At 39.4% G+C, this 25,000-nt stretch overlaps 2 protein-coding genes across 6 annotated transcripts in view; both read right to left on the bottom strand.

Annotated features, from left to right (window-relative positions):
- Positions 1–10,937, bottom strand: part of LOC137969463 (ERI1 exoribonuclease 2-like) — a 17,096-nt gene extending 6,159 nt beyond the window's left edge. The window contains exons 1-7 of the mRNA XM_068815708.1: positions 10,737–10,937; positions 10,521–10,594; positions 8,465–8,548; positions 7,843–7,970; positions 6,202–6,376; positions 5,524–5,624; positions 265–346 (exon numbers count right to left, since the gene is read on the bottom strand). Coding sequence (XP_068671809.1) covers positions 265–346; positions 5,524–5,624; positions 6,202–6,376; positions 7,843–7,970; positions 8,465–8,548; positions 10,521–10,594; positions 10,737–10,807 — 715 coding nt within the window. The 5' untranslated portion in view covers positions 10,808–10,937. The remainder of the gene's footprint in view (positions 1–264; positions 347–5,523; positions 5,625–6,201; positions 6,377–7,842; positions 7,971–8,464; positions 8,549–10,520; positions 10,595–10,736) is intronic.
- A 4,783-nt stretch (positions 10,938–15,720) lies between these two features.
- Positions 15,721–24,708, bottom strand: LOC137969464 (uncharacterized). Of its 5 annotated transcripts, none has more exons than XM_068815711.1 (3): positions 24,461–24,708; positions 23,054–23,265; positions 15,721–17,796 (listed from the first exon to the last, which is right to left on the bottom strand). In XM_068815711.1, exon 3 carries the CDS (start codon positions 17,784–17,786, stop codon positions 16,758–16,760), a length of 1,029 nt encoding a protein of 342 aa, XP_068671812.1. In that variant the 5' UTR covers positions 17,787–17,796; positions 23,054–23,265; positions 24,461–24,708; the 3' UTR covers positions 15,721–16,757. The 5 variants fall into 5 exon arrangements, with proteins under 5 accessions (XP_068671812.1, XP_068671813.1, XP_068671811.1 ...); XM_068815712.1 differs by having other exon boundaries at positions 24,457–24,708; XM_068815710.1 differs by lacking the exon at positions 23,054–23,265 and having other exon boundaries at positions 24,457–24,707.
- Between the last annotated feature and the right edge of the window lie 292 nt (positions 24,709–25,000).

Consider the following 25,000-nt stretch of genomic DNA (forward strand, 5'->3'; position numbering starts at 1 on the left):
TAGACTTAAATGCGAGACTCGCATGACTCGCTGGCTTGCAGTTTGTCAAGACCCCTGTTCTTTTGGTGTTGTGAAACCAAGAGGAATGTATCACCGTAACATTGTTTATGAAACAAAAAGCCAAGATCTTCTCACTTTTTTCTCACTTTGTAAACAACTTTTGAAACAGGTAAATTTAAAATTGAGAGTGGGAGGGAAGGGGGTGGGGGTAGAATTTAGGGCATCGCTATGAAAATTGTCAGTAATAAACTCAGTCTTAGATACCTGAATGTTGTCTACCAGCAAATTGGATTCCCAGGTCTTGAAGGGCACCAGCCAATCCTTGCGGCTTACGACTGTAAAAATTCTTTTAGAAATTATTAAATTAACATGTGGTCTGACATAAGGGAATTGTTGCTGAAAAACGTAATGCCATGCCTGCTGTAGTATTTGAACAAAAGAGTTGATTTCTTAATAATAACTCTTTTATTCCCATGATCGAAACGTTAATTCTCCTAACTAGTACCCATGGATTTCTTTGTCTGTTGGGTGGTCATGAAAATTTGGTATTATATCAAGATCACACCTCTTAAGCTGATATTCTTCATTCTCAATACCTGCCTGGCTGACATTTCACTGAAATTGTGAAGAGTATTTACGTGTCGATCACTCCTGATTGTCAAATTGTTAAATTAAAGAGGCTGTTGTGCTAAATAAAGTCGACTGACTTGCTGAATGGCTGGCAAGCGGAATGACTGGCTGAGGCCCCGTTTATATGGTCTCGGTTACCCCATAGGCAGCCCAAGTTCGCGTCACTAGAGAGCGTGTAATAATTGATTACTAGTGGAAGATTGACCTTTGAGTAAAAGCGGTGTTGCGTTACAGGCAGCCGTTGAGAATTTAAACGCGTTGTAAGACTTTGTATGGGAAATAAAATACCGAAGATTATGAAGCCTTAAAAACGCTCAATTTAACGTTCATTCAATAAAAATAATAAAAATGACTTACCTCTGGTGTATTTTTGTGCCTTTTGGAGCTTATTTTACCGTTTCGGGAATTCCGTGTTTTCAATGTTCTAAAAATCGCGGCAGGGATGGATTTTCGAGTCGCAAACCGCCTCTGAGTTGACAACGGTCGGAATCGTAGTGTGCAGCCTTGACTTCGTCTTAGAACATTGAAAACACGGAATTCCCGAAACGGTAAAATAAGCTCCAAAAGGCACAAAAATACACCAGAGGTAAGTCATTTTTATTCATTTTATTGAATGAACGTTAAATTGAGCGTTTTTAAGGCTTCATAATCTTCGGTATTTTATTTCCCATACAAAGTCTTACAACGCGTTTAAATTCTCAACGGCTGCCTGTAACGCAACACCGCTTTTACTCAAAGGTCAATCTTCCACTAGTAATCAATTATTACACGCTCTCTAGTGACGCGAACTTGGGCTGCCTATGATTTAACGTTTTGCCTTTTCGTCCCGGGTAGTCGAGTCAAAGTGTTTATAGAGAAAAACGTTTCCTCGCGTGCTAGGGTTACCCTACGTACGGAGGAGAGAAAACTCGCATCCCCGAGTTGTCTCGCCCACCTCACGTAAACGGTTGATGTAATTTTTTAAACAAATGAGTAGATAATTATCTCCCCTTGGGTAACTCGGGGGATGGTTATCTCGGGTACCCAAGACCGTTATAAACAGGGCCTGACTGGCTGTCTGACTGACTTGACAGATCAACCATCCAAACAAGTGACTCAATAATGTGCCGATAATAGAATCCATGGATAGATGACTGGACCCATGGCATATAGATTGACTAACTCACCCACTCATCACAGGACGGTTGTCCAAGACAGGGACATAATGAGATTTACATTTACTTGTTGTAGGTAGGCGTCGCAAAGTGATCCTTTACAGGGTTCTATCTAGAATTTATTGTTAGGGGGAGAAGTCCTCAGTGGTCAAACGTCCCCAGTGGCCAAAGGCCACGAGCCTCCTCGGGGGGGTTCGGGGGCGGGCCCCCCGGGAAATTTTTTTAAGTGAATATGTGCAATTAATCTGGTGCATTTTAAGACACAATTTTGAGAAATGTTAGAGTGGTATTATATTTCATTTTTTAGTCATGATCACGTTCTGGTGACGTGTGTGTACATCAGCGTCTCCTTAATCCGTGGTTTTCTGGCTACAAATTTGTCCATGCTGTCGCTTTTTAACTCATAAACAGAATGTATAGCGGGGTAACCGAGCCTGCTGTAAGGCAAGCAGTTTCCAATACTCCATGTTCCTTGTCATACAATGTCCTTAAACAGAGAATACTTATTTCATGTGTACTGACCTTGTGACGCCTGGATGATTTTTCCGATCTACTGTAGTTACTTACATTCTTTAATGATAACAATATTTTTGGGGGAAATCTGAGCATTTTTTTTGAGGGGGGAGGGGGGGGGGAGTTTCTACCCCTCAAATACCCTAGATAGAACCCTACTTGACTTGACCAAAAAGTAATATGTGAAGTTTTCACCTTGCGACACATTGTGACGTGTAGGCAGGCAATGTATTTCATGGACCTGTATGAACCACAAAATCGACCCACCCACCAACCTTATTGATGAACCCACGGAGAAAATGGAAAACTGCCCCTAACGAATTATGGACTGATCACCTAACTGATTGCTAGACTTTGCAAACTATCATGTTTCACATATCCCTTGTATGAAGGCTAACTAAGGCAATTGCGGTAGGAGCTCGTTCACGTCGTCGTCGTGGTAGGAGCTCGTCCACGTCTCGTTCACGAGCTCGTTCTGCGGCCCCTCAGGAAACAGGTTGAGGTGTTATCCGTACCATTCTAAAAAATATAGCAGTCAAGAAATAGACCAATTCGGCTAACTCACTGTTGTACCCAATTCAGATCCTTTGGGAATAACACGTTTTGTTCCAAATATTTCCATATGAATGCTACATTATCATGCAAATGCAAATACACAGAGAATCTTAACCCCGAGAGATTTGAATTGGGTACATTTGTTAACCGAATTGGTCTATTGACAGTTGGGGTTTCACGCATGGGATGGGACTAGAGGGAATGACGTCATGGGACCCAGACCTCTCACGGTAAAAAATTCTAACACTCTGTAACTCACTCAAATATGTATTTCTTGGCACTTAATCATATTTAATTATGCAAGTTTCGCCTAGTTGTTATATAAGTCCTAACGGTTTTTCATATATGTTGTAACTGACGATGATGTTTGTAACATCGAAACATGTCTTCGAAATTAAAAAATGTCATAACTTTCTTAAAGAAAACAAGACAGAGTACATCCCCATAAGGGCAACCACTCTCCGGACACGAATTAGTAATACAAATATTTACAATAGAGAGCCCAGAAAAAAAACAAACAAAGTAGAGTTCCGTAGGGTTCGCAAAGAACTCACGGAGCAGGAAACACGCTATGTCACAGCTCTCGCCCACAATTTCAAGGGCTACGACTCTTACTTTGTGGTGAAACGCTTAATTGAGCGCAAACAAAAGTTTAAGCCCATGCGTATGGGTGGTAAACTGTTGGAGCTCACCTGCAAGGATAGATACATTCGCTTAATCGATTCCATGTAGTTCTTCGCCATGCCTCTTGCTTCATTCACCAAATCGTTTGGTCTGGACCCCAATGATTTCAAGATGGGGTATTTTCTGCATCTCTTTAACACTCCTGCCAACGCCAACTATGTGGCTTCCATGCCACCTCGGGAAATGTACACCCCTGAAACCATGTCCGCGGCAGGCAAGGCTGAGTTCGAGCGATTGTACGCCGCTCAAGGGGCCAACGAGACAGTTTGACATGCAAAGGGACCTTATGGACTATTGCATCTACGACGTCAAACTCCTCCGAGAGGGATGTTTGACCTTTCGTTGAGAGTACCGTGGCTTTTGCCTTTTGACAAAATGACCATTGCAGGACCTTGTCTGCATGACTATCGACTCAACCGCAAGGAGGAAGACACCATCGCCTCCAACCCGTCAAGGGATGGCGACTCATCACCAACGAGTGCGAGGAACTCAACGTCATTGGGTGTTCATTGCGGCGTTTACTGCCTGCTGGGAACGTTTACGGCTGTACGAGGCTTTGGATTTCCTAGGTAAGCAGGTCCTCTATTACGACACCGATTCCGTCCTCTACGTGCATCGTCTTGATCAGTCTGCCGTCACCCTCGGCGAGTGTCAAGTCAAGGGTCACTCTCTCGATGTGGAGGGAATGCCGCAGCCCAATTATGAGGCATTGCGCCAAAACACCTTGGACAAACTCCAACATCCTTTGGAGACACCGCGCAAAACGGGCATTTGTCAGGCGCATAAAATCATCCAAAAATCCAAACAGTACGAGATTGGTTATAATTCCATGTCCAAGTACACTAAATGAAAAATCCCTCTAAAATTCCTTATGCAATACAATACTCAACGTAACCTGCCAATACTATCCATTAATACTAGTTACTTTACATAGTCTCACATGATTAACGGTAACTTAACGTTACTTCCAATCACTAGGTGTTATCCAACGTTGTTAGGCATTACTGTACATCGATCGACGTTACTCCACATCACTACCCGTTAGTACACGTTACTTGCAGTTACTACACATTCCTAGAAGTCACTACTAGTCACTACACGTTACTGCAGATCACCAGCCGTTATTACACGTTACTAGCAGTCACTACTCGTCACTAGACGTTACTGCACATCACCAGCCGTTACTACACGTTACTAGCAACAAACGGGTACTTTGACCGGGGACCGCCATGACATAACCTTACGGCCGATAATGATGACGAGGACGAGGAGGCTTGTGGGTTCCGGTCAGACATGGATGCAGCCAACGCTCGTCTTCTCTCCGGATTCCTGTCGGACGACGACGACGAGATGTAAAAAAGAAAGGTGCGGCGTATGCGTGTGTGGCACCGTCTCTAAACTGAGTACTTTGTTTGTTTTTTGCTGAGCCCTCTATTCTAAATATTTGTGTTATAAATTTGTCTCCGGAGAGTGGTTGCCCTTATGGAGATGTACCCTTCCCATTTTATTTCTGCAAATAGTTTCTCATTAAACCGTTTGATTCGTAAAAAAAATTGCTGTCTTGTTTCCATTTTTTACCGTGAGAGGTCTGGGTCCTATGACATTATTCCCTCACGTCCCATCCCATACGTGACACACCCGAACTCTGAATTTCCTGACCGCTATATTTTTTCCAACATGGTACGCAAAACACCCCAACCTGTTTCCTGAGGGTACACAGAAAGGGAGGTGAACAAGCTCCTACGACTACTTAAGGCTATTTTCTGATGAGGACAATAAATTACATGAAAAAAATCATCATAAACAGAGATAAGGTCCTTGACGGAAGCCATCTATTTTTGTGTGCCAGTCATTAGAACTGTTGCTCATGTTTTTTCAGAGAAAAGGTTGTATTAAACAGGATTCCAAAACTCATTGAAGACTGAAATTTAAATACTTAAAAAAAGTTCATTAAATTGATTAAATGTACCATAAACTTTATGCATACCTTATATGTTGCTCGTAAGTCAATCCAGCTTCTCAATGGTTGCGGCATTCTTAACTGCTTTCTGTAGCATTCATTTTTCAGGCAATTCCCCAAGTCCCAGTCTTAAGTAAAGTAAATAATTATTAAAAAAAACTAAGCATTACAAGTACAATGGCAGGCACAGGGAGGTGTAAGATTGGCTTTTAAAGTTAGCAATGTTGCTGGGTTGTCCTATGGAGCGAGGGTTCGAATCCTTGGAGCGGCATGGAATGTTGTGAAAGTTCAAGGTAAGAGGCACAGTCTGTTGGTAGTAAGCAAGCACAGTAAGGGGGAAGAAGAGGGAGAAACAGTAAGTGGACGAAGAACGGAAGGCAAGGGAAGGTGGAGAAAGGTGTTTTCTTTTTTATTCCCCCTTAAAATTCCAGGCCTCATTTTTTTAATTACATCCCCCCAAAAAAGGGAAACCCTTTTTTAGACAGTTCAAAATAACCTAGGTTGAAACAAAATGACCTAGTTTGGTTGCAAATTAACCTAAGGAACAAAATGACCTGCAACAGATACATACATGTTACTTGTTCAAGCTTGATAAGCAATAATTCTGGATTTTAAGTGTTCTAATTACATACATAATGGTAATGATTTTGAACAACTCAGCCAAGACAAGAACTTAAGCTAGTAGTCAGGGAGGGTAAACTGTACCTGACCATGTCATAAATGTACACAATTTGTCTGAAGTCTCCACGTTTTCTGCTTGATCTTTCCTCTGCACCAGGTCGCAAGGGAATTTAAGGCTTTTTGTATCCTTGATCTTCTGCAACCAGCGACCAAACAGCATAAGACATGTACCAATTGGAACACCCTCATCAACTTGAGTCTATAATTATCAAGAGCCAATGCAATCAATGCCAGAGAACAGATGCTATACTTTTATAGGGCTTCCTACCACTGAACTTTCCAAGAAATGGTCGATGGGTGCAATTCAGTATTGATTCAGAGAAAGGTTAACCTGACTGCAAAGCAGGGGTTACTATGGCGACTGGTTTGAGGAGAGTAACCAACGGTGATGGACAAAATGATGACCAAAAGTCCATGGACTACCCTAAAAAATACTATTGCAAAAGAGTAATATTATAATAATATTGGTCTATATGTAAGCAGGGTCTTAAATAGTGCTTACTTAAGCCTGAACACTCATTTTAAAATGGTGTTGATCAACAGTACTTACCAGAAAGTCTAAGCACCCATTTTAAAATGGTTAGCTTTCGATAATAATATTGTTGTGATGGCCGAATTCTTTGTGTAAGTGAAATGAAAACGGTGCAATTCCTGGATTAAGTTGCATGTGGCCATGCAGATGAAAATAAACAAGATACTTGCAATGTAAATATGTACATGGCTTTCTTAAGAGTTAATACATTTTAGGGTTGCCCATCAGGATAATCCATGGACTGGGGGAAAGTGTTTTGTCCACCACAGTAACCAGCTGTATCATGAGGGGGCCCCATTCTCTGGTGGTGTCTGGAGGCATGCCACTGTCTTGCAAATTAAAGGACTCTGCCAAACACCACATTTCAAAAGCAAAATTGATGATCACATTTGGACAACTTCAAGTTCTCATTGTCAAAATGGATTTTAATCTTAGGTTTGAAAGAATGTCTTCAAGTTAATTAAACTACTCCTAGGAGTGAGCTTAATACATGTAGATTTTGCTCTGTCTAATGCCAGATGATTTTACTTGTCAAGGGGGTCGGTCCAGGGAAGTTCAGGTGTCAATGGGTTTAACATTCACTCAAAAACATTCACCCCATTTAATTAACCCATTGACTCCTAGAGCAGGACTTAATTAATTAATAGATTTTACTCTGTCTAACACCAGACGATTTTACTCGTCAATGGATTAATTTGTATGATTGTACACATAATAGATCAATCATATTAAGTATAAACAAATGAAGAAAAAAACTGATGATTTGCTTCCACTTTGTCCATGCATTTTTCTTGGTCATCTCCCAAACAGACAGACACGTCTAAATTTGCTATTAATCATATGTAAATTTATTCTGACTAATGAAAATAACACATCCCCTTCCATGCCACCCTAGTGAGCATAAATCCTTGGTACCAGTAAATTTACCCTGATCAAAGCCAAATCCTCCTGTTACACAATCATCATGGGATAATTATTCCAGGTTGTTTATCAAAATGCATAATTTATTATGCATCTCTACTCTAAAATTTACAATCCATGGAATCCATGCAAGTGCAAACTAGTTAACGAACTGGTCAAAGCTTAGGGAATTATTAAAATGACTACATCTATCGAAAAAGGTCAAGCCAAACCTGAGTAATTCCTGTAAGCTCTGTACAGAACTCACTAAGTTTTCTGTGCTCATTAGGTTGGACAAACATATGAAATTCTGATTCCAGTGCTCCAGTGGAGGTATTGAGAAGTACTGCTGGAAACTCAACTGGTGAAAAAAAAAGTTATGTAACAGTAACATTATATCAGTACTGACTTGCCGAAGTTGGTTGAAGGGTCAAAAGTAGAACTTTGTGATCTAGTTCCTGCTGCTAAGCATGCAAATTCGCCCATTTTCATTGTTTCAACTTCCTATTGAGTGTAGGGTGACTACCTACAGAATACTTTCTGACCAAGAACCAGCCAATGGTTCAACTGCTTCCTGATTACAGCTTCTGCTCTGGCTTCTTTCTGGAGTGGTGTGTTTGTGCTTATGCATAATAATATCCTTGGGTAATAACAGGTAAGCTTCATGAAGAGGGAGTGTTCTTGTTTAATTTTATTATTGTTAAACTGCACAAAGACGTTTTGCTCTTGTTTCAATATCCAGAACATACAATTATTTGCATGATCTTCTTGTCAAATAAATATATTGCATCGCCACTAAAATGAATGCGGATTTTAATACTCATGCAAGGAAGTTGATATCTGTCATGAACTTACTTATCTCAGGGCCATAGTTCAGTTTCTTGTCCCTCCAGCAAGTTGATTCAAAGTCAAGCACTATCAGATATGCAAAATATTGACCTGCACAGCAAAGAGGGACAAAAACAAAATAAATAATTTTTATTATTTTTAATTAATTTCCTACCCTGTGAATACTCGTCTGATGATCTCATTTTTAATACAAATCTCTTTGCTTTAATTTATGATGTAAACACCAACTACATGTAGTTATATTCATTACAGTAACAACATTTACATGATAAAAGCACTGAGTATATGTTACTAGCCCTATTGCCCCTAGGGGATTTCCCATTGACGATTAAAATTGTCTGGCATTAGACAGAGTAACACTTAAATTGTCTGTTTAAGGAGAGACAGGGTTAATTCAAATTTTAGTCACTGGCACCCTAATTACTATTCGCACATACAGACCAAGTTACTGAGTAATCAAGGGAAGCAACTGCAAAATGATCTATATGGAGTGAGTGTCACCTACCAGTATGTTCTAAAACGTAATTATTCTGGAATGCCAAGGGTGTAACGTAATCAGATTGTATTCCTTGTTGCATTATTAGCTGTAATAGCCATGCATGTATCAAGAGCGAGATAGATTAAAAAGTTACTGCATTAATGCAATTTGTTCTTTCTTCTTTGAAGTTGCAATTCCTTTTAGAATATACATGTAACAAAAAGCATTTTCTTAATCATTTTTTTCTCTTGGATACTTCAACACTGGCAACAGTGATTGGATTGGCAAGCTATCATCCACCACCATTGTGTTGTATACTATAGGCATTTACTATTTTGATTTTTCTTGTCTTGCCTGAAGATCGGTCATTAAATAATCTTAGTCACCCAGGGGTATTAAAGTTGGGAGTCATTTAAGCCTGGTTTTCACAAGCGACGCAAGCATAAGAGCGCTTATTTCACCGTGAGAACAGGGTTGATGCAACAAAGCACAAGCACAAGGATCAAAATTTTTACTTTTCCTCGTGCTTGTGCATATATGCTTGCATTATGTGGAAACAAAACACAGCATATAAGCACAAAGAAATTTGGTACATCTGGCTGTGTCTGGCCAGTTAAAGCACTCGCTCCAGAAACCCCGCATCTGAGCATTTAAACAAAGTGGCGGAGGCCGTGGTTGATTTTGATGCTTATGCCGACGTTTGTTTCCACTTAAGCATTTAAGCATAAGCTACTTATGCTTGCACTTGAGATTGCACTTGTGTTTGCATCACTAGTGAAAACCAGACATCAAAGTTAGTGTTGCACAAAGGGAAATAGTTGGAACCCACTTGTCTTCATGCTTTTGTCTCTTAACTGGCTGAAAAAAGTAAGAAATTGAACTAGATTCTTAAATGTATTTCCATGTAAAACGCTCATATGTGATTAAATTTACACCTATGGATCGGAATAATCTTAATAAAAATACATTTCAATTCAAAGATGAAATCCACAAAGCATTATAATAATATAAAGCCAACATTATGTCAAACCACACACAAAACAGCTTTTCACTGCACTAGTAGTAAATGTTCCAGGCAAAATTCACAAATGGTTTTAAATCAAATCTATTTAAGCCTAAATCTTTAATTAAATTGAGACCGAAACCCATAAGGGTTGAAATGTGTAACGGCCCCTTGTGTGCTGGGAAACAAGCTTCTGAATATTCATTTTGCTAAGTACCATATTTGAAACAACAAGAGCAAGGGGTTTCCAAATATGGTACTTAGCACTGAAACATTCAACCATTCAGTTTGCACTGAATATTCCGAAGCTGTGAACGCACGTTACACGTTTCAACCCTTATGGGTTTCTGATTGAGATAAATAGTAATTCAATATTCTCTCAAATCCTATAACACATCTTGTTTACCCCCCAAAATTTTGCATAATCATTGTTTGCAATTTCCCTTTGGACAATGCCTACAGTGTATTTATTTATTTATTTATTTTTTTTTTTTTGTGGGGGGGGGGGGGTAGATAAGGTGTATTATAGGATTTGAGAAACACATGCATTGAAAAATAAATTTTGAAGCAAATATACTCACTGAGTTTAACTTTGTTTTCTTGACCTTTTGCCCGGCCTGAGGATGAAGGTCTTTTCTTGACAAGGCCTAGACTTCTAGATATATGGGTTGCAAAATCAAGTAACATTTAAAGCTATAAATGGGCTTGCGACTTGTCATCGGATCGATCTGACAATCCATTGAACGAAACCCTTGTATTCCTAACATCTGCTAGCTAGCGATCACCCGATAGCTTACCTTGCCAATTCTTTCGCAGATGCCGCGTTGCAAGATAATTGCTGCAGGGGTTTGTTGCCTTTGGAAGTCATATTATTTATTGTAAAAGATGCCAAGAACCAGGACGTTCAAAGGTGGTCAAGGTTAGGACGTTCGAGGCCAAATTTAAAATTGGCGGAAGAGCATGCCCTTTTTTTGTCACAGTCTCTCTCTGTCGTTAGGATTTCGCGTACAACGCCTGGCAGAAATTGACCAATATCCTGCTGCCATTTCGTTCTCAAAAGAGATACTGTTTTGGAAAAGCAACTCAGCAAAAGTTGCCGCAGCTCTAATGTGGTTAGGCTCGATTTCCAGCCGTTTTGGGAGTCCGGTATCTTCCTCCTCCCAAGGAACGCGGGCTCCCTAAACCGCTGGAAATCGAGCCTATAATGTGGTAGCTTCTTTTTGGCTTGTCTCGTAGTCTCCCATGGGATAGCTCGGGGATAGCTCCTTAATGAATAGTTCGAGGAAAGATGAAACTCGACAAATACCATTTGAACGACCAGGACAACCAAGAACTCATTCGACTCAAGGTAGGTGGGCTATATTTTGCAAACTGAGGCCTTTTTGAACACCGGCTAAAACATTAATTACATGTATATCAGATTTTAAGCCCTAAAACTATCGAGCGCACAACATGCCCGGTGAATCTGTAATAGTGATGGCAAAAGAAAACAGAAAATGATTTAATCATAACAAGTATTTATTTACGGCACTGAATTACAAGTGTCTTCACCATTGCTATTTTGTTTTAATACAAAGTGAAAACACATATTACGTCTGGGCTGCCTGTGACGCAACGCCAGCGTGGACGTTATCGTTAGCGTTCAAACAGTATGTTTAGAGAAAACGGTTGTTGCAAATTCGCACTGGCGTTTTACATTTAAGTTCATTCCTTTGTAATCGTCTTCGTATTGAAATGACAAGATTTAAAGCTTTAGTTTAATTAAAGGACGTGAGCCGTCGGTGTAAGTGCAATTATACACGTCCCGCATAATGAGATACAAATTTTAAATTTATTATTGATGATATCCTACGTTTGGTATTTCAGCAGAGAAACTATGCCTTCTATCTCAATCGGAACAACAACTTTCAGGTTCTCTATGGCGGGATCCTCGGAGAACGGTTTTGTGAAAAAATCGCAACCTTAGACAAATCACTAGGTTGAAAGGCAAGCGTTGAATTTTTGGCAATTACTAAAAAAATCATAGGTCTTTTGTTAAAAAAGAAATGCCGGAAAAATCGTTATCAACCTAAACGTCTGCGTGCTTGAAATTTCAGATAATCGTTTCTCAGGCTATGCTTTTAATTACTAAGTTAGTCTCCAATCCAACTGCAAGCAGAACTAATTGAAGGAAACTGATGCAATAATTTTCTCTCACTTAACTAATGTTTGTTGGGACAGTAATACTGGCAACATTTCCGGTAATCGCTGGGCCCCTGGGCTTTTCACGCTGTTACCTGTTGCAAATCTGACAGAAAATCAAAAACTCTAGCGAAAGTATCCTATGACATATCTTCCTTTGACAATAATAGGCTTGACACCAGTTTTGAGAATCCGCCAAAAGCTGAACTCTTGGCAAGGAAAATTTGACCAACGCACGAAGTTCTTGAAATTTGTTAATAATGAATTGTTTGAGAGTTCTTCGACATCATTTACATAGCTGAGAACATTAGTTTGGTCTGTCCTTCCATCACTTTGGCCAAAAGATCCAGGAAAGCTTTGCAGGTTACAACATAGTTAGAAACTTTTATTATTTGAGAAGCCTTATTAAACAATGGCTATCGGATTTGGAATTGTGACTGTCGCAATCCTCGCAACTTTCGCCAAGTGTTTCTCAAAGCTCTGGTTTGTATGGGTAATTGGAATTTTGATCGCTTTCGAAATCGGTATGTTCATCAACGCTGGAAATCAAAAGAAATTTGGGGAGAAGGTAGAGCTGGGACCAGGTTCAAAGACCTCTGGCTCTGTTTTGAAAGAGGAAGTTCCAGCGTCTGACGGACCAAACAAAGCTTAAAACTGAAAACTGAACGCACTTGGAATTACCAAGTTACCGACTGGAGCCTATACATCAAAGAAAAACAGTAGAACGCTCCGTTTTAAATGTTTTTGTTCTCGTATATAGTTCGTCGGAAAGTTCTGTGCTTCAAGATGTCCGGCAGCAGATGATTCGGTTTCTATTCTTTCATTTACCAAGAGAGAAGATGAGAAAATTATCTTTTTCGCACTGGCTTCAAACTGATGCTTTCCAGCTTCATGTCGAGTAATAGACAGGACAAGAGAGAGATTAAAATGGGAAATTATCATCTCAATGAGACGAGACGAGTGACATTGCCAATGAAGCACATGGGTCCTGTCTTCTATCCGTAGAATTTTTGTTTATCGAGGTTTCACTTCTTCAGTTTTTTTTTTTTGCAAATTAAGGACTTATTGCCAGCAGCTAGATAATGCGATGAATCAAACTCGATGTAAAAGTCACCCGCCATGTCTTTTAAAACTTTCTTCGTGAGGTGATCTGATGTTTTCGGTTATAAAAATGTACTAGCAGCTTCAACATCAGGATCAACAGGCGCCCATGAAGACAATAGCTTTTTTTCTGGTTTAATAAAAATGTTTCACTAATAAATTTACACCACTTAATAATAGACAGTTTGCTGTGTCAGACCAGCCTGATTTCCTTCACTTGTATCACAATGTCAGCTCAATGTCTTTCCACTTGCGGATGAAAAACACCATTTTGCAGAGCGGCTAAGTATAATGGATTATTACTACCGGCACCTCTTACTTTTGAGGGGCCTCTTTAATTTCGATAGGCTGGTGAGGTGGGTGGACAAGAAGCAGTCCCTATTTCGGCGCTTTAATCCCACGAGAGCGACGTGAGAGTATTAACAAGCGTGCTGGGAATGTAGCCATTCACGCGAAATCTAGGCGCTAAGAGGGGCATTCAATTTCGCGTGGCCATTTTTCCCTCGATCTTGTTTTCATTTTCGTGTCGCGCTGGAAGGATCAAAGTGGCCAAAGAGAGACTGTTTGTAGTCTGTGTGAGGGGTGAAAAGAAAGCGTACAGAAGCTGGGAGTCAAGGAAAGGAAAGCGCGTGGGGAATACTGGGAAGAGAGAGGAACCGAGTTCTCGACGCTCCCTTCTTTTCTCCATTCCCTATCGTCTGCCGTGCGTGGTATTTTTCTTTTCGTTTTCTTGTTCCACTGAATGAGCCTCTGCGTGGGAGAGAGTGGCTGCCCTCATACTTTAAGCATGTGTTTGTTGACCGGCGTTAAATCAGCGTTAAAATGTCGGAAATTTCGTTTTATTCAGCCTGATAAAATGTCCCACTGGTGGGACTCGGAGACAAGTTCGTGGCTGCGTGAACGCGAAGTTCACGTGAGAAAAAGCGTTTACCTTTTGCGTTCTTCCTTCGCGCCGAGTTTCACGCCATTTACGGAGGCCGAGCGACATGAAGTCATTTTAATCCGACGGATATATACGGTGCTCGAAATTAGCAGTCGTGCGGTCGTCCCAGACGACTAAAAAGTACCGGACGACTAGTTTTCGGTAAAATAAAAAGGTTTTGGTTACCCGTAGAAAAAACAACGGACATCCCAGCCAAAAACAGAATATGTATTTCATAAGCAGCATCCGACTCACTCGACGGTTTTCCGACTGTTTTCAATGTCTGACAGTAGTGCGAAGTTAACAATTATAATTATTATACATTGGTGTCACCAGCTCGATTTTGATTGGCTATAAGCACGCAGCTAATTCTTGCTTGCTCTGTTTCTCTTACGTCATACCTACAAACAATAGATTTTATATATGTAGAATTGACGTCATACCTACAGGCAATACTTTTATGCATGCAGAAGTGACGTCACCTAACACACTAACCAGCAGTTTGATCAGTTTTGTCATGGCGGAGCTCAGTTGAGGAATATGCATAATAAAACAATTATTGAATTCGGTTTTCGCATGTTAGCATGTTGAATTCGGTTTTCGCGTGTCAGTTTGTGTTATCCGCTTCAGCCTTCGGCTTCAGCAGATAACACAAACTTTGGCCTTGATAATTATCGCTAACATGCTCAACCTCATCCAATAATTGTTAATTAACTGTCGTAAAAAAGGTTGCTGTTATTCATCGTGGTGAAGTGCAATAATAATAAAGTATTCTCGTTTGTCTCACGATGTCAGTTTACCGCAGTTGAGCATTTCCCATGTTTTTGATTTCTGTGGCAATTACAAAAAAATATCAGATAGGAATATTCACATGTTCACATGTAGATGGCGATGGAGACCGAAAACTCAATTTTCAAAATGCTAAAACTTAAACCCAGACTTCCACAAAAAAAAAACCACAGGCGCACACTTAAACTATGGGATACTCAAGCTCCAACGCCATGCAATTGTATCTCAACACGACCTGCATTAATCGCGTGGGGTTTACCAATGGGCAAACAAGCATTTATCAGGGCAACCAAATTTGCGGGTTTAGTTGTCCAGCTTTTGCAACAGGGACAACCTGTATTTTTTTGTATTTCGAGCACTTTATAGATATCAGATTGACTTAATCAACGCAAAGATCAAGCAGAATGGGGAGGTTCCAGCCAGTCCCCTTTGAGTGATGTAATGCAAAACTAAAGCAATTGGCTAATTACTTTCGACACTCAATTAAAAACTGCTCTATGGCAGAATAGAGTGGTTTTCAATTGAGTGTCGAGAGTAATTAGCAAATTGCCTTGGTTTATGATTACTTCACTCAGTGATTGGTTCAAAGTTCTCGCGCCATTTTTTCAACCAATCAGAAGTGAAACCAAAACCAATCGTGGCTCGCGCGTGCACATTTTCCCGCGCTTTGTGTCGGCTACGTGTCATTACTTCGAGTTTTGATTGGTTTACCGGATTGTCTCCGTCCTTTCTGATTGGCTAAAGTAATTACTTTGGTTTTGGTTTTACGACACTCAATTGAAAATCACTCTATTTGTTTACCTTGTGTTGCCTAATTAGCACAAGGCTATCGTTTTCTAATCAGTCAGCCAAGAATAAAGTACTGAAGATTGAAAGTACATTGCATAATGAGCTATCTCTGACAATTTTAACCCGATGTAACAGATAATCTGTGAGTAATGATGCTTTGAAATTTTACAAAGAATGTATAGGATTATAGCAGCCGGTGGGCCAGCCCTCTCGCAGAGCGAACTTTTTGTTTCTTATGTAAACATTTTTACAGGAAGTGTTTGAAACGTTGGCTCGCCCAGAGTAGCTCGGTTGGGAGAGTGACTCTACTAGCCGCATAAATGGGTTTTCAGACTGTGTCTCAAAAATTTGAAAGTAAAAGAATAAACGAATAAAGCCTGTTTGGACGTTTAAGCAATAAACCTTCAATCAATAAGTTGATCATTATGCCACAAAGTACATTTTGGAAAATTTGAGAACGCGTATGCAATGTGGCTTAGTGTAAAATGGGTCCTTGACGTTTTAAACACGTTTCGTTCCCTCTGAAAATTAATAGGAACCAATTCTTCGTCTTCTAAAGGAGCTACCACTCTTATCATTACCCTGGTAACCTGTTTATCTGAATGGCAAAATTTCAGTCCAGCCACAGGAGAGACGAAAGGCTTAAACTTTCATCCTACTCAAATCCACAGAACGCACGAAACTGACATGCGCAGTTGCATGACATTCGACCAAAGTGACGTGGCTGATCCATACGGAGAAAGTGGTCACCAGTCAGAGTCATGATCCTGTGTTAAGAACCGAGATATCGGTTACCAAACCAGCCCGATTTTCAATATGGACACATCGACTGGTGGAGAAGTGGACGGTTAAGCCTCACAAGTTTTCCAGCGTCAGTTCATTGGTGAATCAAAGTTGAAGTTAAATGGTATCGTGATAGAGGTTTTCCGTTGTATAGCTGAATCTTCTGAAGCTGACTATACAACTGTTGTTGTTCTCAACTCGTTAAAATCCGTAAATGTCAATGGTATCGTCAAAGTCGTTCTGTTGGCAACACTTAAGTCATGGAGTAGTGTCTTCCATGCCTCATTTGTGGAGTTACGTCTTTAGATGTAAGTGCCACGAAAAACCCGTACTCGCCTGCAGATGGAGAAAGCGACGTAGATGACAGAGAACCAGTGGACGAGGAGCCCATGCTTTGACGCTTTCGACGCATCTTTTCCAAATTTCTCACCCCGGGAAAATCAGCGGAAAGTCGGATTAGCTTCGGTCGGCTATAACTAAATTTGGCGGGATCTCCCTTCTTGGAGGAATTATATGCCGAAGATGTTTCCGATGCGGCATCATCGCTACCGGCATCGTAACCGATGGAGCTCCGGTCATCGTTGGTGTATTCTGGAGTCGGAGGATCTATCCACAGCTCTTGAAGGCGTGTCGCTATGTCATCATTACTCCGCACGGACTCGGAATAATTTTGATGGAAGGTAGGGAGCGTAGCCGAAGATAGTCTGTCATCTTCGTTGTCGTCTGCGAAAACGACATCTTCGTAAGCTAGTGTTGGTGGAGCTGATTTCGGGCGTTCGGGTTTCTTTTGTGCTCCCGAAACGACCGTCCAGCCAGCAATATGCGATCGAGGTGCAGTGGAATCAAAACGATGCGTGTATTGAGAGACGTACATCTCTTTCATTGCACCGTTTTTCAACGAAAGATCATCCACAGGAAAGCGTAGGTCTTCCGTGTGCACGTCTTCACGGCGCACTGCATCCACCGTTTCCTCAACCGCTTCTGGAATTGGTTTCATTTTGACACGATACAAATCTGGTATGGACAGTGAACGCTTGCTTTGACCAAGATTGCCAGACATACCACACATTCGAAGTTCGATGCGGTCCGGCAACGGTGCTTTGGAAGCTATGAAGTAGTTGCCCTCGGAGACCACGGAAATGTACTTTTTACAAGGTGAACGAGTCGGTTTTGGTCCATTCATAGCCCGCGCTTCTTTCCAGTCTCGAGAAAGGTCGGCTCGCTTTTCCTTCCGCCAGGGATACGATCGTTGCAAATCACTTCTTTCAGAATGTGCTCTCATGTTATCGGTCCTGGTGAGAAATGCAAGTGGGAAACAATTCAGTCCGATATGATAATTAAAAGACCGATAAAGATTAACTTTTTCTGTGTGTCAGTTGATAACTACCAAACTTGGCAAAGAGGGAACAAACTCAAAAAATTCTCACTTCTATCCAGCTACTCTTGAACGTTTAAACATTACACTATTTTTATTTTGCATTTGTAAAGAGTTTGAACATTACTTGTTGAAGTGAGATCGAGGGTTTCGTAGAAATATGAATAGAAGAACCGACCTAGAAATGATCAAACTCTGAGCATAACTTCCGCTCAGGTTCTCGAAACGAAAGTCCCAGTCTCGGGTACTTCTGAGAGGTACTTCTCATATCATGAGTTTTGAGTAAAATTTTACTGCTTCCTACAAACCAAATCCAGATATAGCAAAAATGACTTATATCCGAAGAAGACATAAGCGGCTGTCACGGTACTCACTCGAAAGATTCGCGAATTTTAGTGCCACAAAAAGTACCAAAATGAAGAGCTCACAGCATCGTAAAGTACGCGAGGCCGAAAAACAATATGGGTTGGGGGAGGGGGGTCGGTCAAGTATCAGGGTTGGTGCAGTGGTGAGAGCATGCGCAAAGTTTATTGGTTTTCTAGTTTTTCTCTCGGTAGTCCACTTTTCGCATCTCATCAATAATCACTGAACATTCGTTTGACCCACTTTGATTTTACTTGATTTGACTTGCTTTCTCGTAATTAGTAGAGAAGTTCTGCTCGCAATATGTAAAACTAATAATAATACGTAGAGCGCTTCACACATGAGTAATTAAAAGCTTAAAAAACTTAAAATACAAAAATATATCTGTACAGATCAAAGATGACAGAATATTAAGCGACATGTATTACAAATGAAAATTACAAAGATAGATATAGTAAGGTAAATTGAAAAGGCAAATCTTTAAATTTCATTTAAAAACAGAACAATTTGGACGAGTGCGTTATCTTGCGTGACCCAGAGTGGAAAGAGCTTATTTAGACGTATAGAAGTAATCATTATTGATATGTCAATCGACATACTATTAAAATCAAAATTAGTGGAAAACCATTGCAATGAGGACACAAAGAAAACCTACGAATATGTGACAACGAAAAAATAAAAATGTAGCGCAGGTTACACTGGAAAGCAGCAAATTTAATTTAAGACTCCTTCGAAAAAAAATATCTTGCAACCAATCCAGTCTGAGAGCTTTCGGACAGACAGCTTCAGCTGGGTGCACTATTTGATGTTCGTAAAGAGGCCTAGGCTTTAGCTAAGACGCGTTAATAGAAACTCAAATATGCTTCCGAAGTTACCTCAATTTGTCTGTAAATTTCCTTGGAGCGCAAACCTATATTCCAAAAAAAATGAGGAATATGTTGTTCTCACGTCAACTATGATCAATCTTCAAGCAACATAAAATTGTCTAGCAAATTCTGAATTGCCGAACGCTATAATGTTCTTTGGCGTTCGTTCCCACGCTCTTTGGTGGGAATCATGCAAATAAATAGATCTTTTCACAAAAGGAAGTCTGAAATCATTGTTAGCACACTCCAGGATAGGAACAACAGCTTCAAATGCACTGAGGCGTGACTCGAACTATAAATGGTCAACTGACATGTAATGGTGGCTCGACATAAAAGGTACTTTAATTCAGAGCAGAGAGCAGAAACCAGTGGAGTGTTTCAACACACTTGGGTGGACTACCCCTTTAGATTATGACGTATTTATTGACTCAGCAGCATGCAAAAAAACAGTTAGAGTTTGACCGCAAACAGTCAAAGGAAAAAGCTTTGTTTGTATTGTAAAGAGCTTCTGTCCACATTAATTACGTACGTGTCAGTGTTCAAAAGATACTCTCACTAGTTTTAAACTGAGAGTCAAGAAACATCTAAATCATCTTAGTTAATTTTTCATCTTCATGAACTCTTCGAATGATTTTTTGCTTTCATTTATATATTTTATTACTTATTCAAATCATTTTGTACAGATCTCCATTTAAACCAGCTATGCTGAACTGGAATTTCTGTATAAATAATGTATATAAATAAATATAAATAAATATAAAGAAGCCTGAAATTCTGAAATAAAATAGAATGCTGATGATGATGATGATGAAGATTGATAATATTATTATCAGTTTTTTTTTTGTTTTATAATTTTAACTATTATTATCATTATGTCATTGTTATTATTAAGGTCTTTCTTCTCAGGAATGATGGTATGTCCCGATTTAGCTTTGTCACAGTAGCGAACCACACCCAGTGGTCTTAGGAACTACAACGTACTTATTCTTTCTTCTATGTGTTATCCATTACTTTACGTGATATCCTGGCTGTCCCCAGTAAACATAGTTTTTGTAGCACTTCCACAGTCAGATCTAACTCCAAAATTTGAATCCACCTGTTGAAGCCTTTATTACTATTGGAGTGATTGTTCGATTTACTTGATTGAGAAGACCCTTCTCAAAATGTAGGCTGTTTTCAAAAGTGCTGTTTTCTGGATTTAATGCAAGGGCCAGTTGCTCGAAGGCTGGTTAGCGCTCACCGTTGGTTAACAGGTTTCAAAACCTATAGGTTTCCATGGTATTTCGCATGGCTGTTTGTTAGTGCCTCATTACTATTATTTGTTATTATTATTATTATTATTATTTAGAAACTCGAGTCAATGCAGACCTTAAATCCAGTAAAAGCTGCAACAGGTAGAAATCAGTGTTGTTCGAACAATAGGCGGAACGACGTCTTCGTATCATGCAAAAACGCCGGGGTACTGATTACTGACCGCCGTCACGAGTCCTTTGAACTAAATAAGTAAATCAAACTCAAACAGTTGTAAGGCGTTCATGTCGGCGTTTTTTCGTAGTTAGTTGGAATCGCAGAATAATTTGCATGCAACAATTAAATCAAACCAATCAAACTGGTGATTTTGGGATTGAGGACGATTATGTTGACGCCTGTTCTTTAATATCAAAATTTAATACCGATAATTATTATATTTTATAGGTATGTATTTCGCTATGTAACTGCATATTATAATATATTTTAGCTTACAACTGCATATCATAATCCTGTACTATTCTATTAACATTAATACCAACAATTATTGTATCTTATAACTAATGTCGTAATCCTATACTGTAGTAATATTGTAATCCTTCAACTTTTATTTAATGTTTATTTATTACTAATACCCGCCAAGATTAGCTAATGCTATACGCAGGTTGTGTAAATTGTGTGAAAATTGAGTGAATTGTGTGAATAAATCATCATCATTAATCATCACAATACGATATCAATTTGAATGTTGATACTTCCCAGCGGCCAGGGCCCCGGTTGCTCGAAGCATGGTTAGCGCAAACCAGCGATGAATACCATGGAAACCTATAGCTGTTGATATCTCTTAACCAACGGTTAGCGCTAACCAGGCTTCGAGCAACGGGCCCCAGGCTTTGAAAAGGGTGGGGTGGTTAATTTAACGCCTGAAAGTGCCTTCCAATGTTATTCGACCAATTTCCCTGTTTGGATCTTCAATTCCAATTTTGGAAAAACATCATTTTGTCCAAGAAAAATATGTCATATCCTGATTTAGCCACTCGGATTCTGCCTACACCTTTCTCGAGGATAATTTCGATGACTGTGAAACTTATCAAGGGTTTTCACATTACTGGTGTGTTTTTCAAAACAATTTGCGGTTGGGAATGCTAAGTACGTGTTAATTATGTCACGTAGAGCGAAATGCTGTTTATGCCCCATCATATGCCTTCTTCTTCGCCAAATTGGTTATTTGTTGTTTCTTTCAAGATTTTGTATGTTGTTCATGGCAATTTCCAATTCATGAGACTCTTTCTCTTGATACCTCATTGGCTAGTAGCCAAAATTACGTTTGATGAGGTCATAGAAAGTTGCAATTTGAAATGAAATAATTACATTTACTACTTAAATGTCTGAAAGTTTGCTGCAGTATTCAGAAAACCGTGACGGACCTCGAATCAGGACCTTGAGGCGAAAATCAGAAATGTTTAAAAAATCACTGGTACTGTTACTTTGAAAACCAAGTGGAGAGAAATTCAAGGTTGCTTAATGTAGTACAAGCTTTGCTACTAGCCCAACATGATGTCAAACTGTACTTCTTCAATAGTTTAATGACCACCATTTTCCACGCTGACGGTGCCGAAAAGGAATTCGCGACAAACAAGCGACATCCCCGCTGATACAATATTATTGATTGACTGATAAACGGGCCTCGCTAATCTCGGGGCATTTCCCACGAGTCCTAGTTAAATACTTTCTTCGAACCCATCTTCTTTCCTTGGATGAAGTCTCAGTTACATGCCTTCATAGAAAATTTCTCATTTAGTAGATGAACTTCCTCTTTTCGAGGAACCCGTAACATTGTGCAAAAAAAAAAAAACCTACCGCTGTTGCATCGATATAACTTCTTGGCTTCATTCCATCAAAAACACTTGATTAATTAATGGCATATTGGTGCAATATGGCGGTGTTTATAAAGATGGGCACGTTCTTAAAGCTGGTAAAATGATTTATTATGACTATTAAGCCATATCTTGCTGTTATTACCATTGATAGGCATTCTTCAGATGAAGAGGAAACAAACCGTAGCTCTGATTTTAATCAAAATAATTATGCGCCTCAGGCGACGAGAACAGTTGCTGAAGAATATTCAACAATATTTGGCGAATGCTTGTGACTTATTTCTTGCTATCATCTTGCCAAGTGTCACTCGTCATCTCAAAACTGAAGAATTTGGTATCCACAAGGAAAATTGCGTATAAGCCGAAGGTCTATGGCCGGCTTTTTCCAGCCCATGCCTGTCTCCTATTTTACAGAAAGTCATATTTTACCGAACGATTTCCGTTTATTGCTGGAACGTGAAAGAGTTAATTAATTAACGAGCACTACATTGGCGAAAAGATAGAAAATATCAGGGAATGGAAATAACTAAAATATGTAAAACTAGTCGATCCATTGTTGATTGAATGCACGCCAAAAGAAAAATATTACTTCTTAAAGAAGGTCAACATATCCGGAGTTTGAGATTTCCTAATATGCTGGCAAAGCCAGCTTATCCTGTCTTCATCATGCTACATCAGGGAGATTTGGCCTTTAAAGATAATGCATTGTTGACATAGGGTCTTAACTCTTTCTATTTTCGTCTTTTAAAGACCCAGGAAGGACCATTTAAGAGTTAAGCATTATGTTCTTCTTGATGCAGAAACATTTTCTGAAAAATACCTCAACTTATCCAGGAACGTAATCCTTAAAGGCGACCTCTTCTTTGTTATCTTCTGAAGGAGAAAGAAACTCTAGAAACATCCAATCATTCTTCATGCGTGCAGGATGAGATTGCTTACGTTCTTCGTTGTTCGCGGATAACATGCAAGAGCTTACTCATGAATTTGGGCGTCCATCCTTTGTTGTCTTCAGAAGTACAAGGTATTAAAAAGCTTGAAGAATAAATTCAAGAACGGTAAAAATGTAAAACTGCGATTTACAATTCATGCATGCAAATTTTCCAACAATTTTTTTTATTTAAAACAGTAAAGTACAGTAAATATTTCAAACGTATTTCAGTTCACTGTTTTGGCAAGCTGGCTACGACGAATCAGCATGCGCAATGATTTACGAAAAAAAGTACACAAACGGTTGTTGCACAATTGCATGTTCTGAAGTTAAACCCTCGTTTTTTATATCACTTAAATAACCACAAATTCAAAATAGTTCGACCACATGTATTTTTACTAAACCATAATTCTAGCTTTCGGTTTGAAAATTGTGCCAATCAAAACAACATCTATAACCGAATTAACCATAAGTTTTGTTAGCTAAACCTCATTGATGCCTTTGTTATTTTCGCGTTTCTTCCAAAGCCAATCATATTATATTTAAGTTGTTAAAACAATTAGAGAGTTCACTTGCCATGACATAAATTATTCTCTGTGTTATTTTAATCGTCTTTAAGTGCTTCGGCAAGGAAGCGATATTCGTTAGATGTAAACGTATGTCACAATGTTGTGATAGATGTCTGAGGATCAGTGCTATTTATGCATCAGAAGTAACCATGTTATTCAAGAACTGAGCGGACTTTATGAACAAAAATCCACAGCTGTTTAAAATATTTGTTCCTGTGGTATTGAATTCTCAGAAGACACTTTTTATGTTATTTGAGAGTTACAAGGCCAAAAGTAAAACAGTTACAAATTACAGGTTTGGCTAATCGGTCTGATCGTAATAAAGGCCCTCTTTCTTTGAACAGCTCCCACAACCACTCTCTCGCACATCTTTTTGTGTTATTAATTTAAGAACAATTCAAGGTCCATATTAAGACTTCTTGTCTAAACGATTTTCGATAAATCAGACCATGTTACAGAGTTCGGAGAAAAAACGCCTTTTCAGTTGTCTCTTTAAACGCAAAAGGAAACTGCTCGCCGATATAAACTTCCAAAATATCATGTGTCTATCTTTTGACTGGTTCATGAAGTCTAAAGGGCAGATTAAGTTCTATAAAAAATCGTTAAGATACTACCAAACGAAACACACATGCATGCGACGGCTAAATGACCTCGTTTAAGCGAGTTCAACGAATTTGCCGAAACATTGCTTCAACAGTGAATATTTCCAGAGTGAATTATACTTACGTACAGGGAAAGATATCTTGAGCTTTGGTAGAACGTACAATCTCGCAAGCTTCTGTTACAATGGGAGTGTTATGAGGAATTTCAAAGTCGCTCTGGTACGGCAATCGCAAAAATTTCGCAAACGAAGTTGGGCAAAAGGCGATGAATTACGAAGTACAGTTATGAAATATATACAAAGCACTGGTCGGCCACAAATTTATGCATGAAGCAATTCAAACCGTGTTTGAAATGCAAATGAATTTCGTAGTTAATGAAAACAACCTTTTGTAATGAAAATGTGTCACGTCGAGAGTTAGAAAGTCGTTGTGATTGGACGCGTACGAGAGGTCACAACAATATGTCCTTCTTAAGATTGCCACTTTTCATATCTTTATCGAAATAGAAGTCAATTCGTTCAAGTTTCAAGGTGTGCTTATCATGCGTTTATTGGACTTTGTTTTGATGGCATACATGGAAACGACCTTTTTCTTCAACTTTTTTTTTATGAAGGAGCTGTTGAAGTTAGCCAATACAGGTGCAAAATGGTATCAACATCTAAATTCTC

The sequence above is a fragment of the Montipora foliosa genome, chromosome 9, assembly GCF_036669935.1.
Source record: "Montipora foliosa isolate CH-2021 chromosome 9, ASM3666993v2, whole genome shotgun sequence".
Lineage (NCBI taxonomy): Eukaryota > Metazoa > Cnidaria > Anthozoa > Scleractinia > Acroporidae > Montipora > Montipora foliosa.

Bases quoted from the DNA above. Each gene is read 5' to 3' on its own strand.
- LOC137969464 (XM_068815711.1), bottom strand. From the start codon at position 17,786: ATGAGAGCACATTCTGAAAGAAGTGATTTGCAACGATCGTATCCCTGG.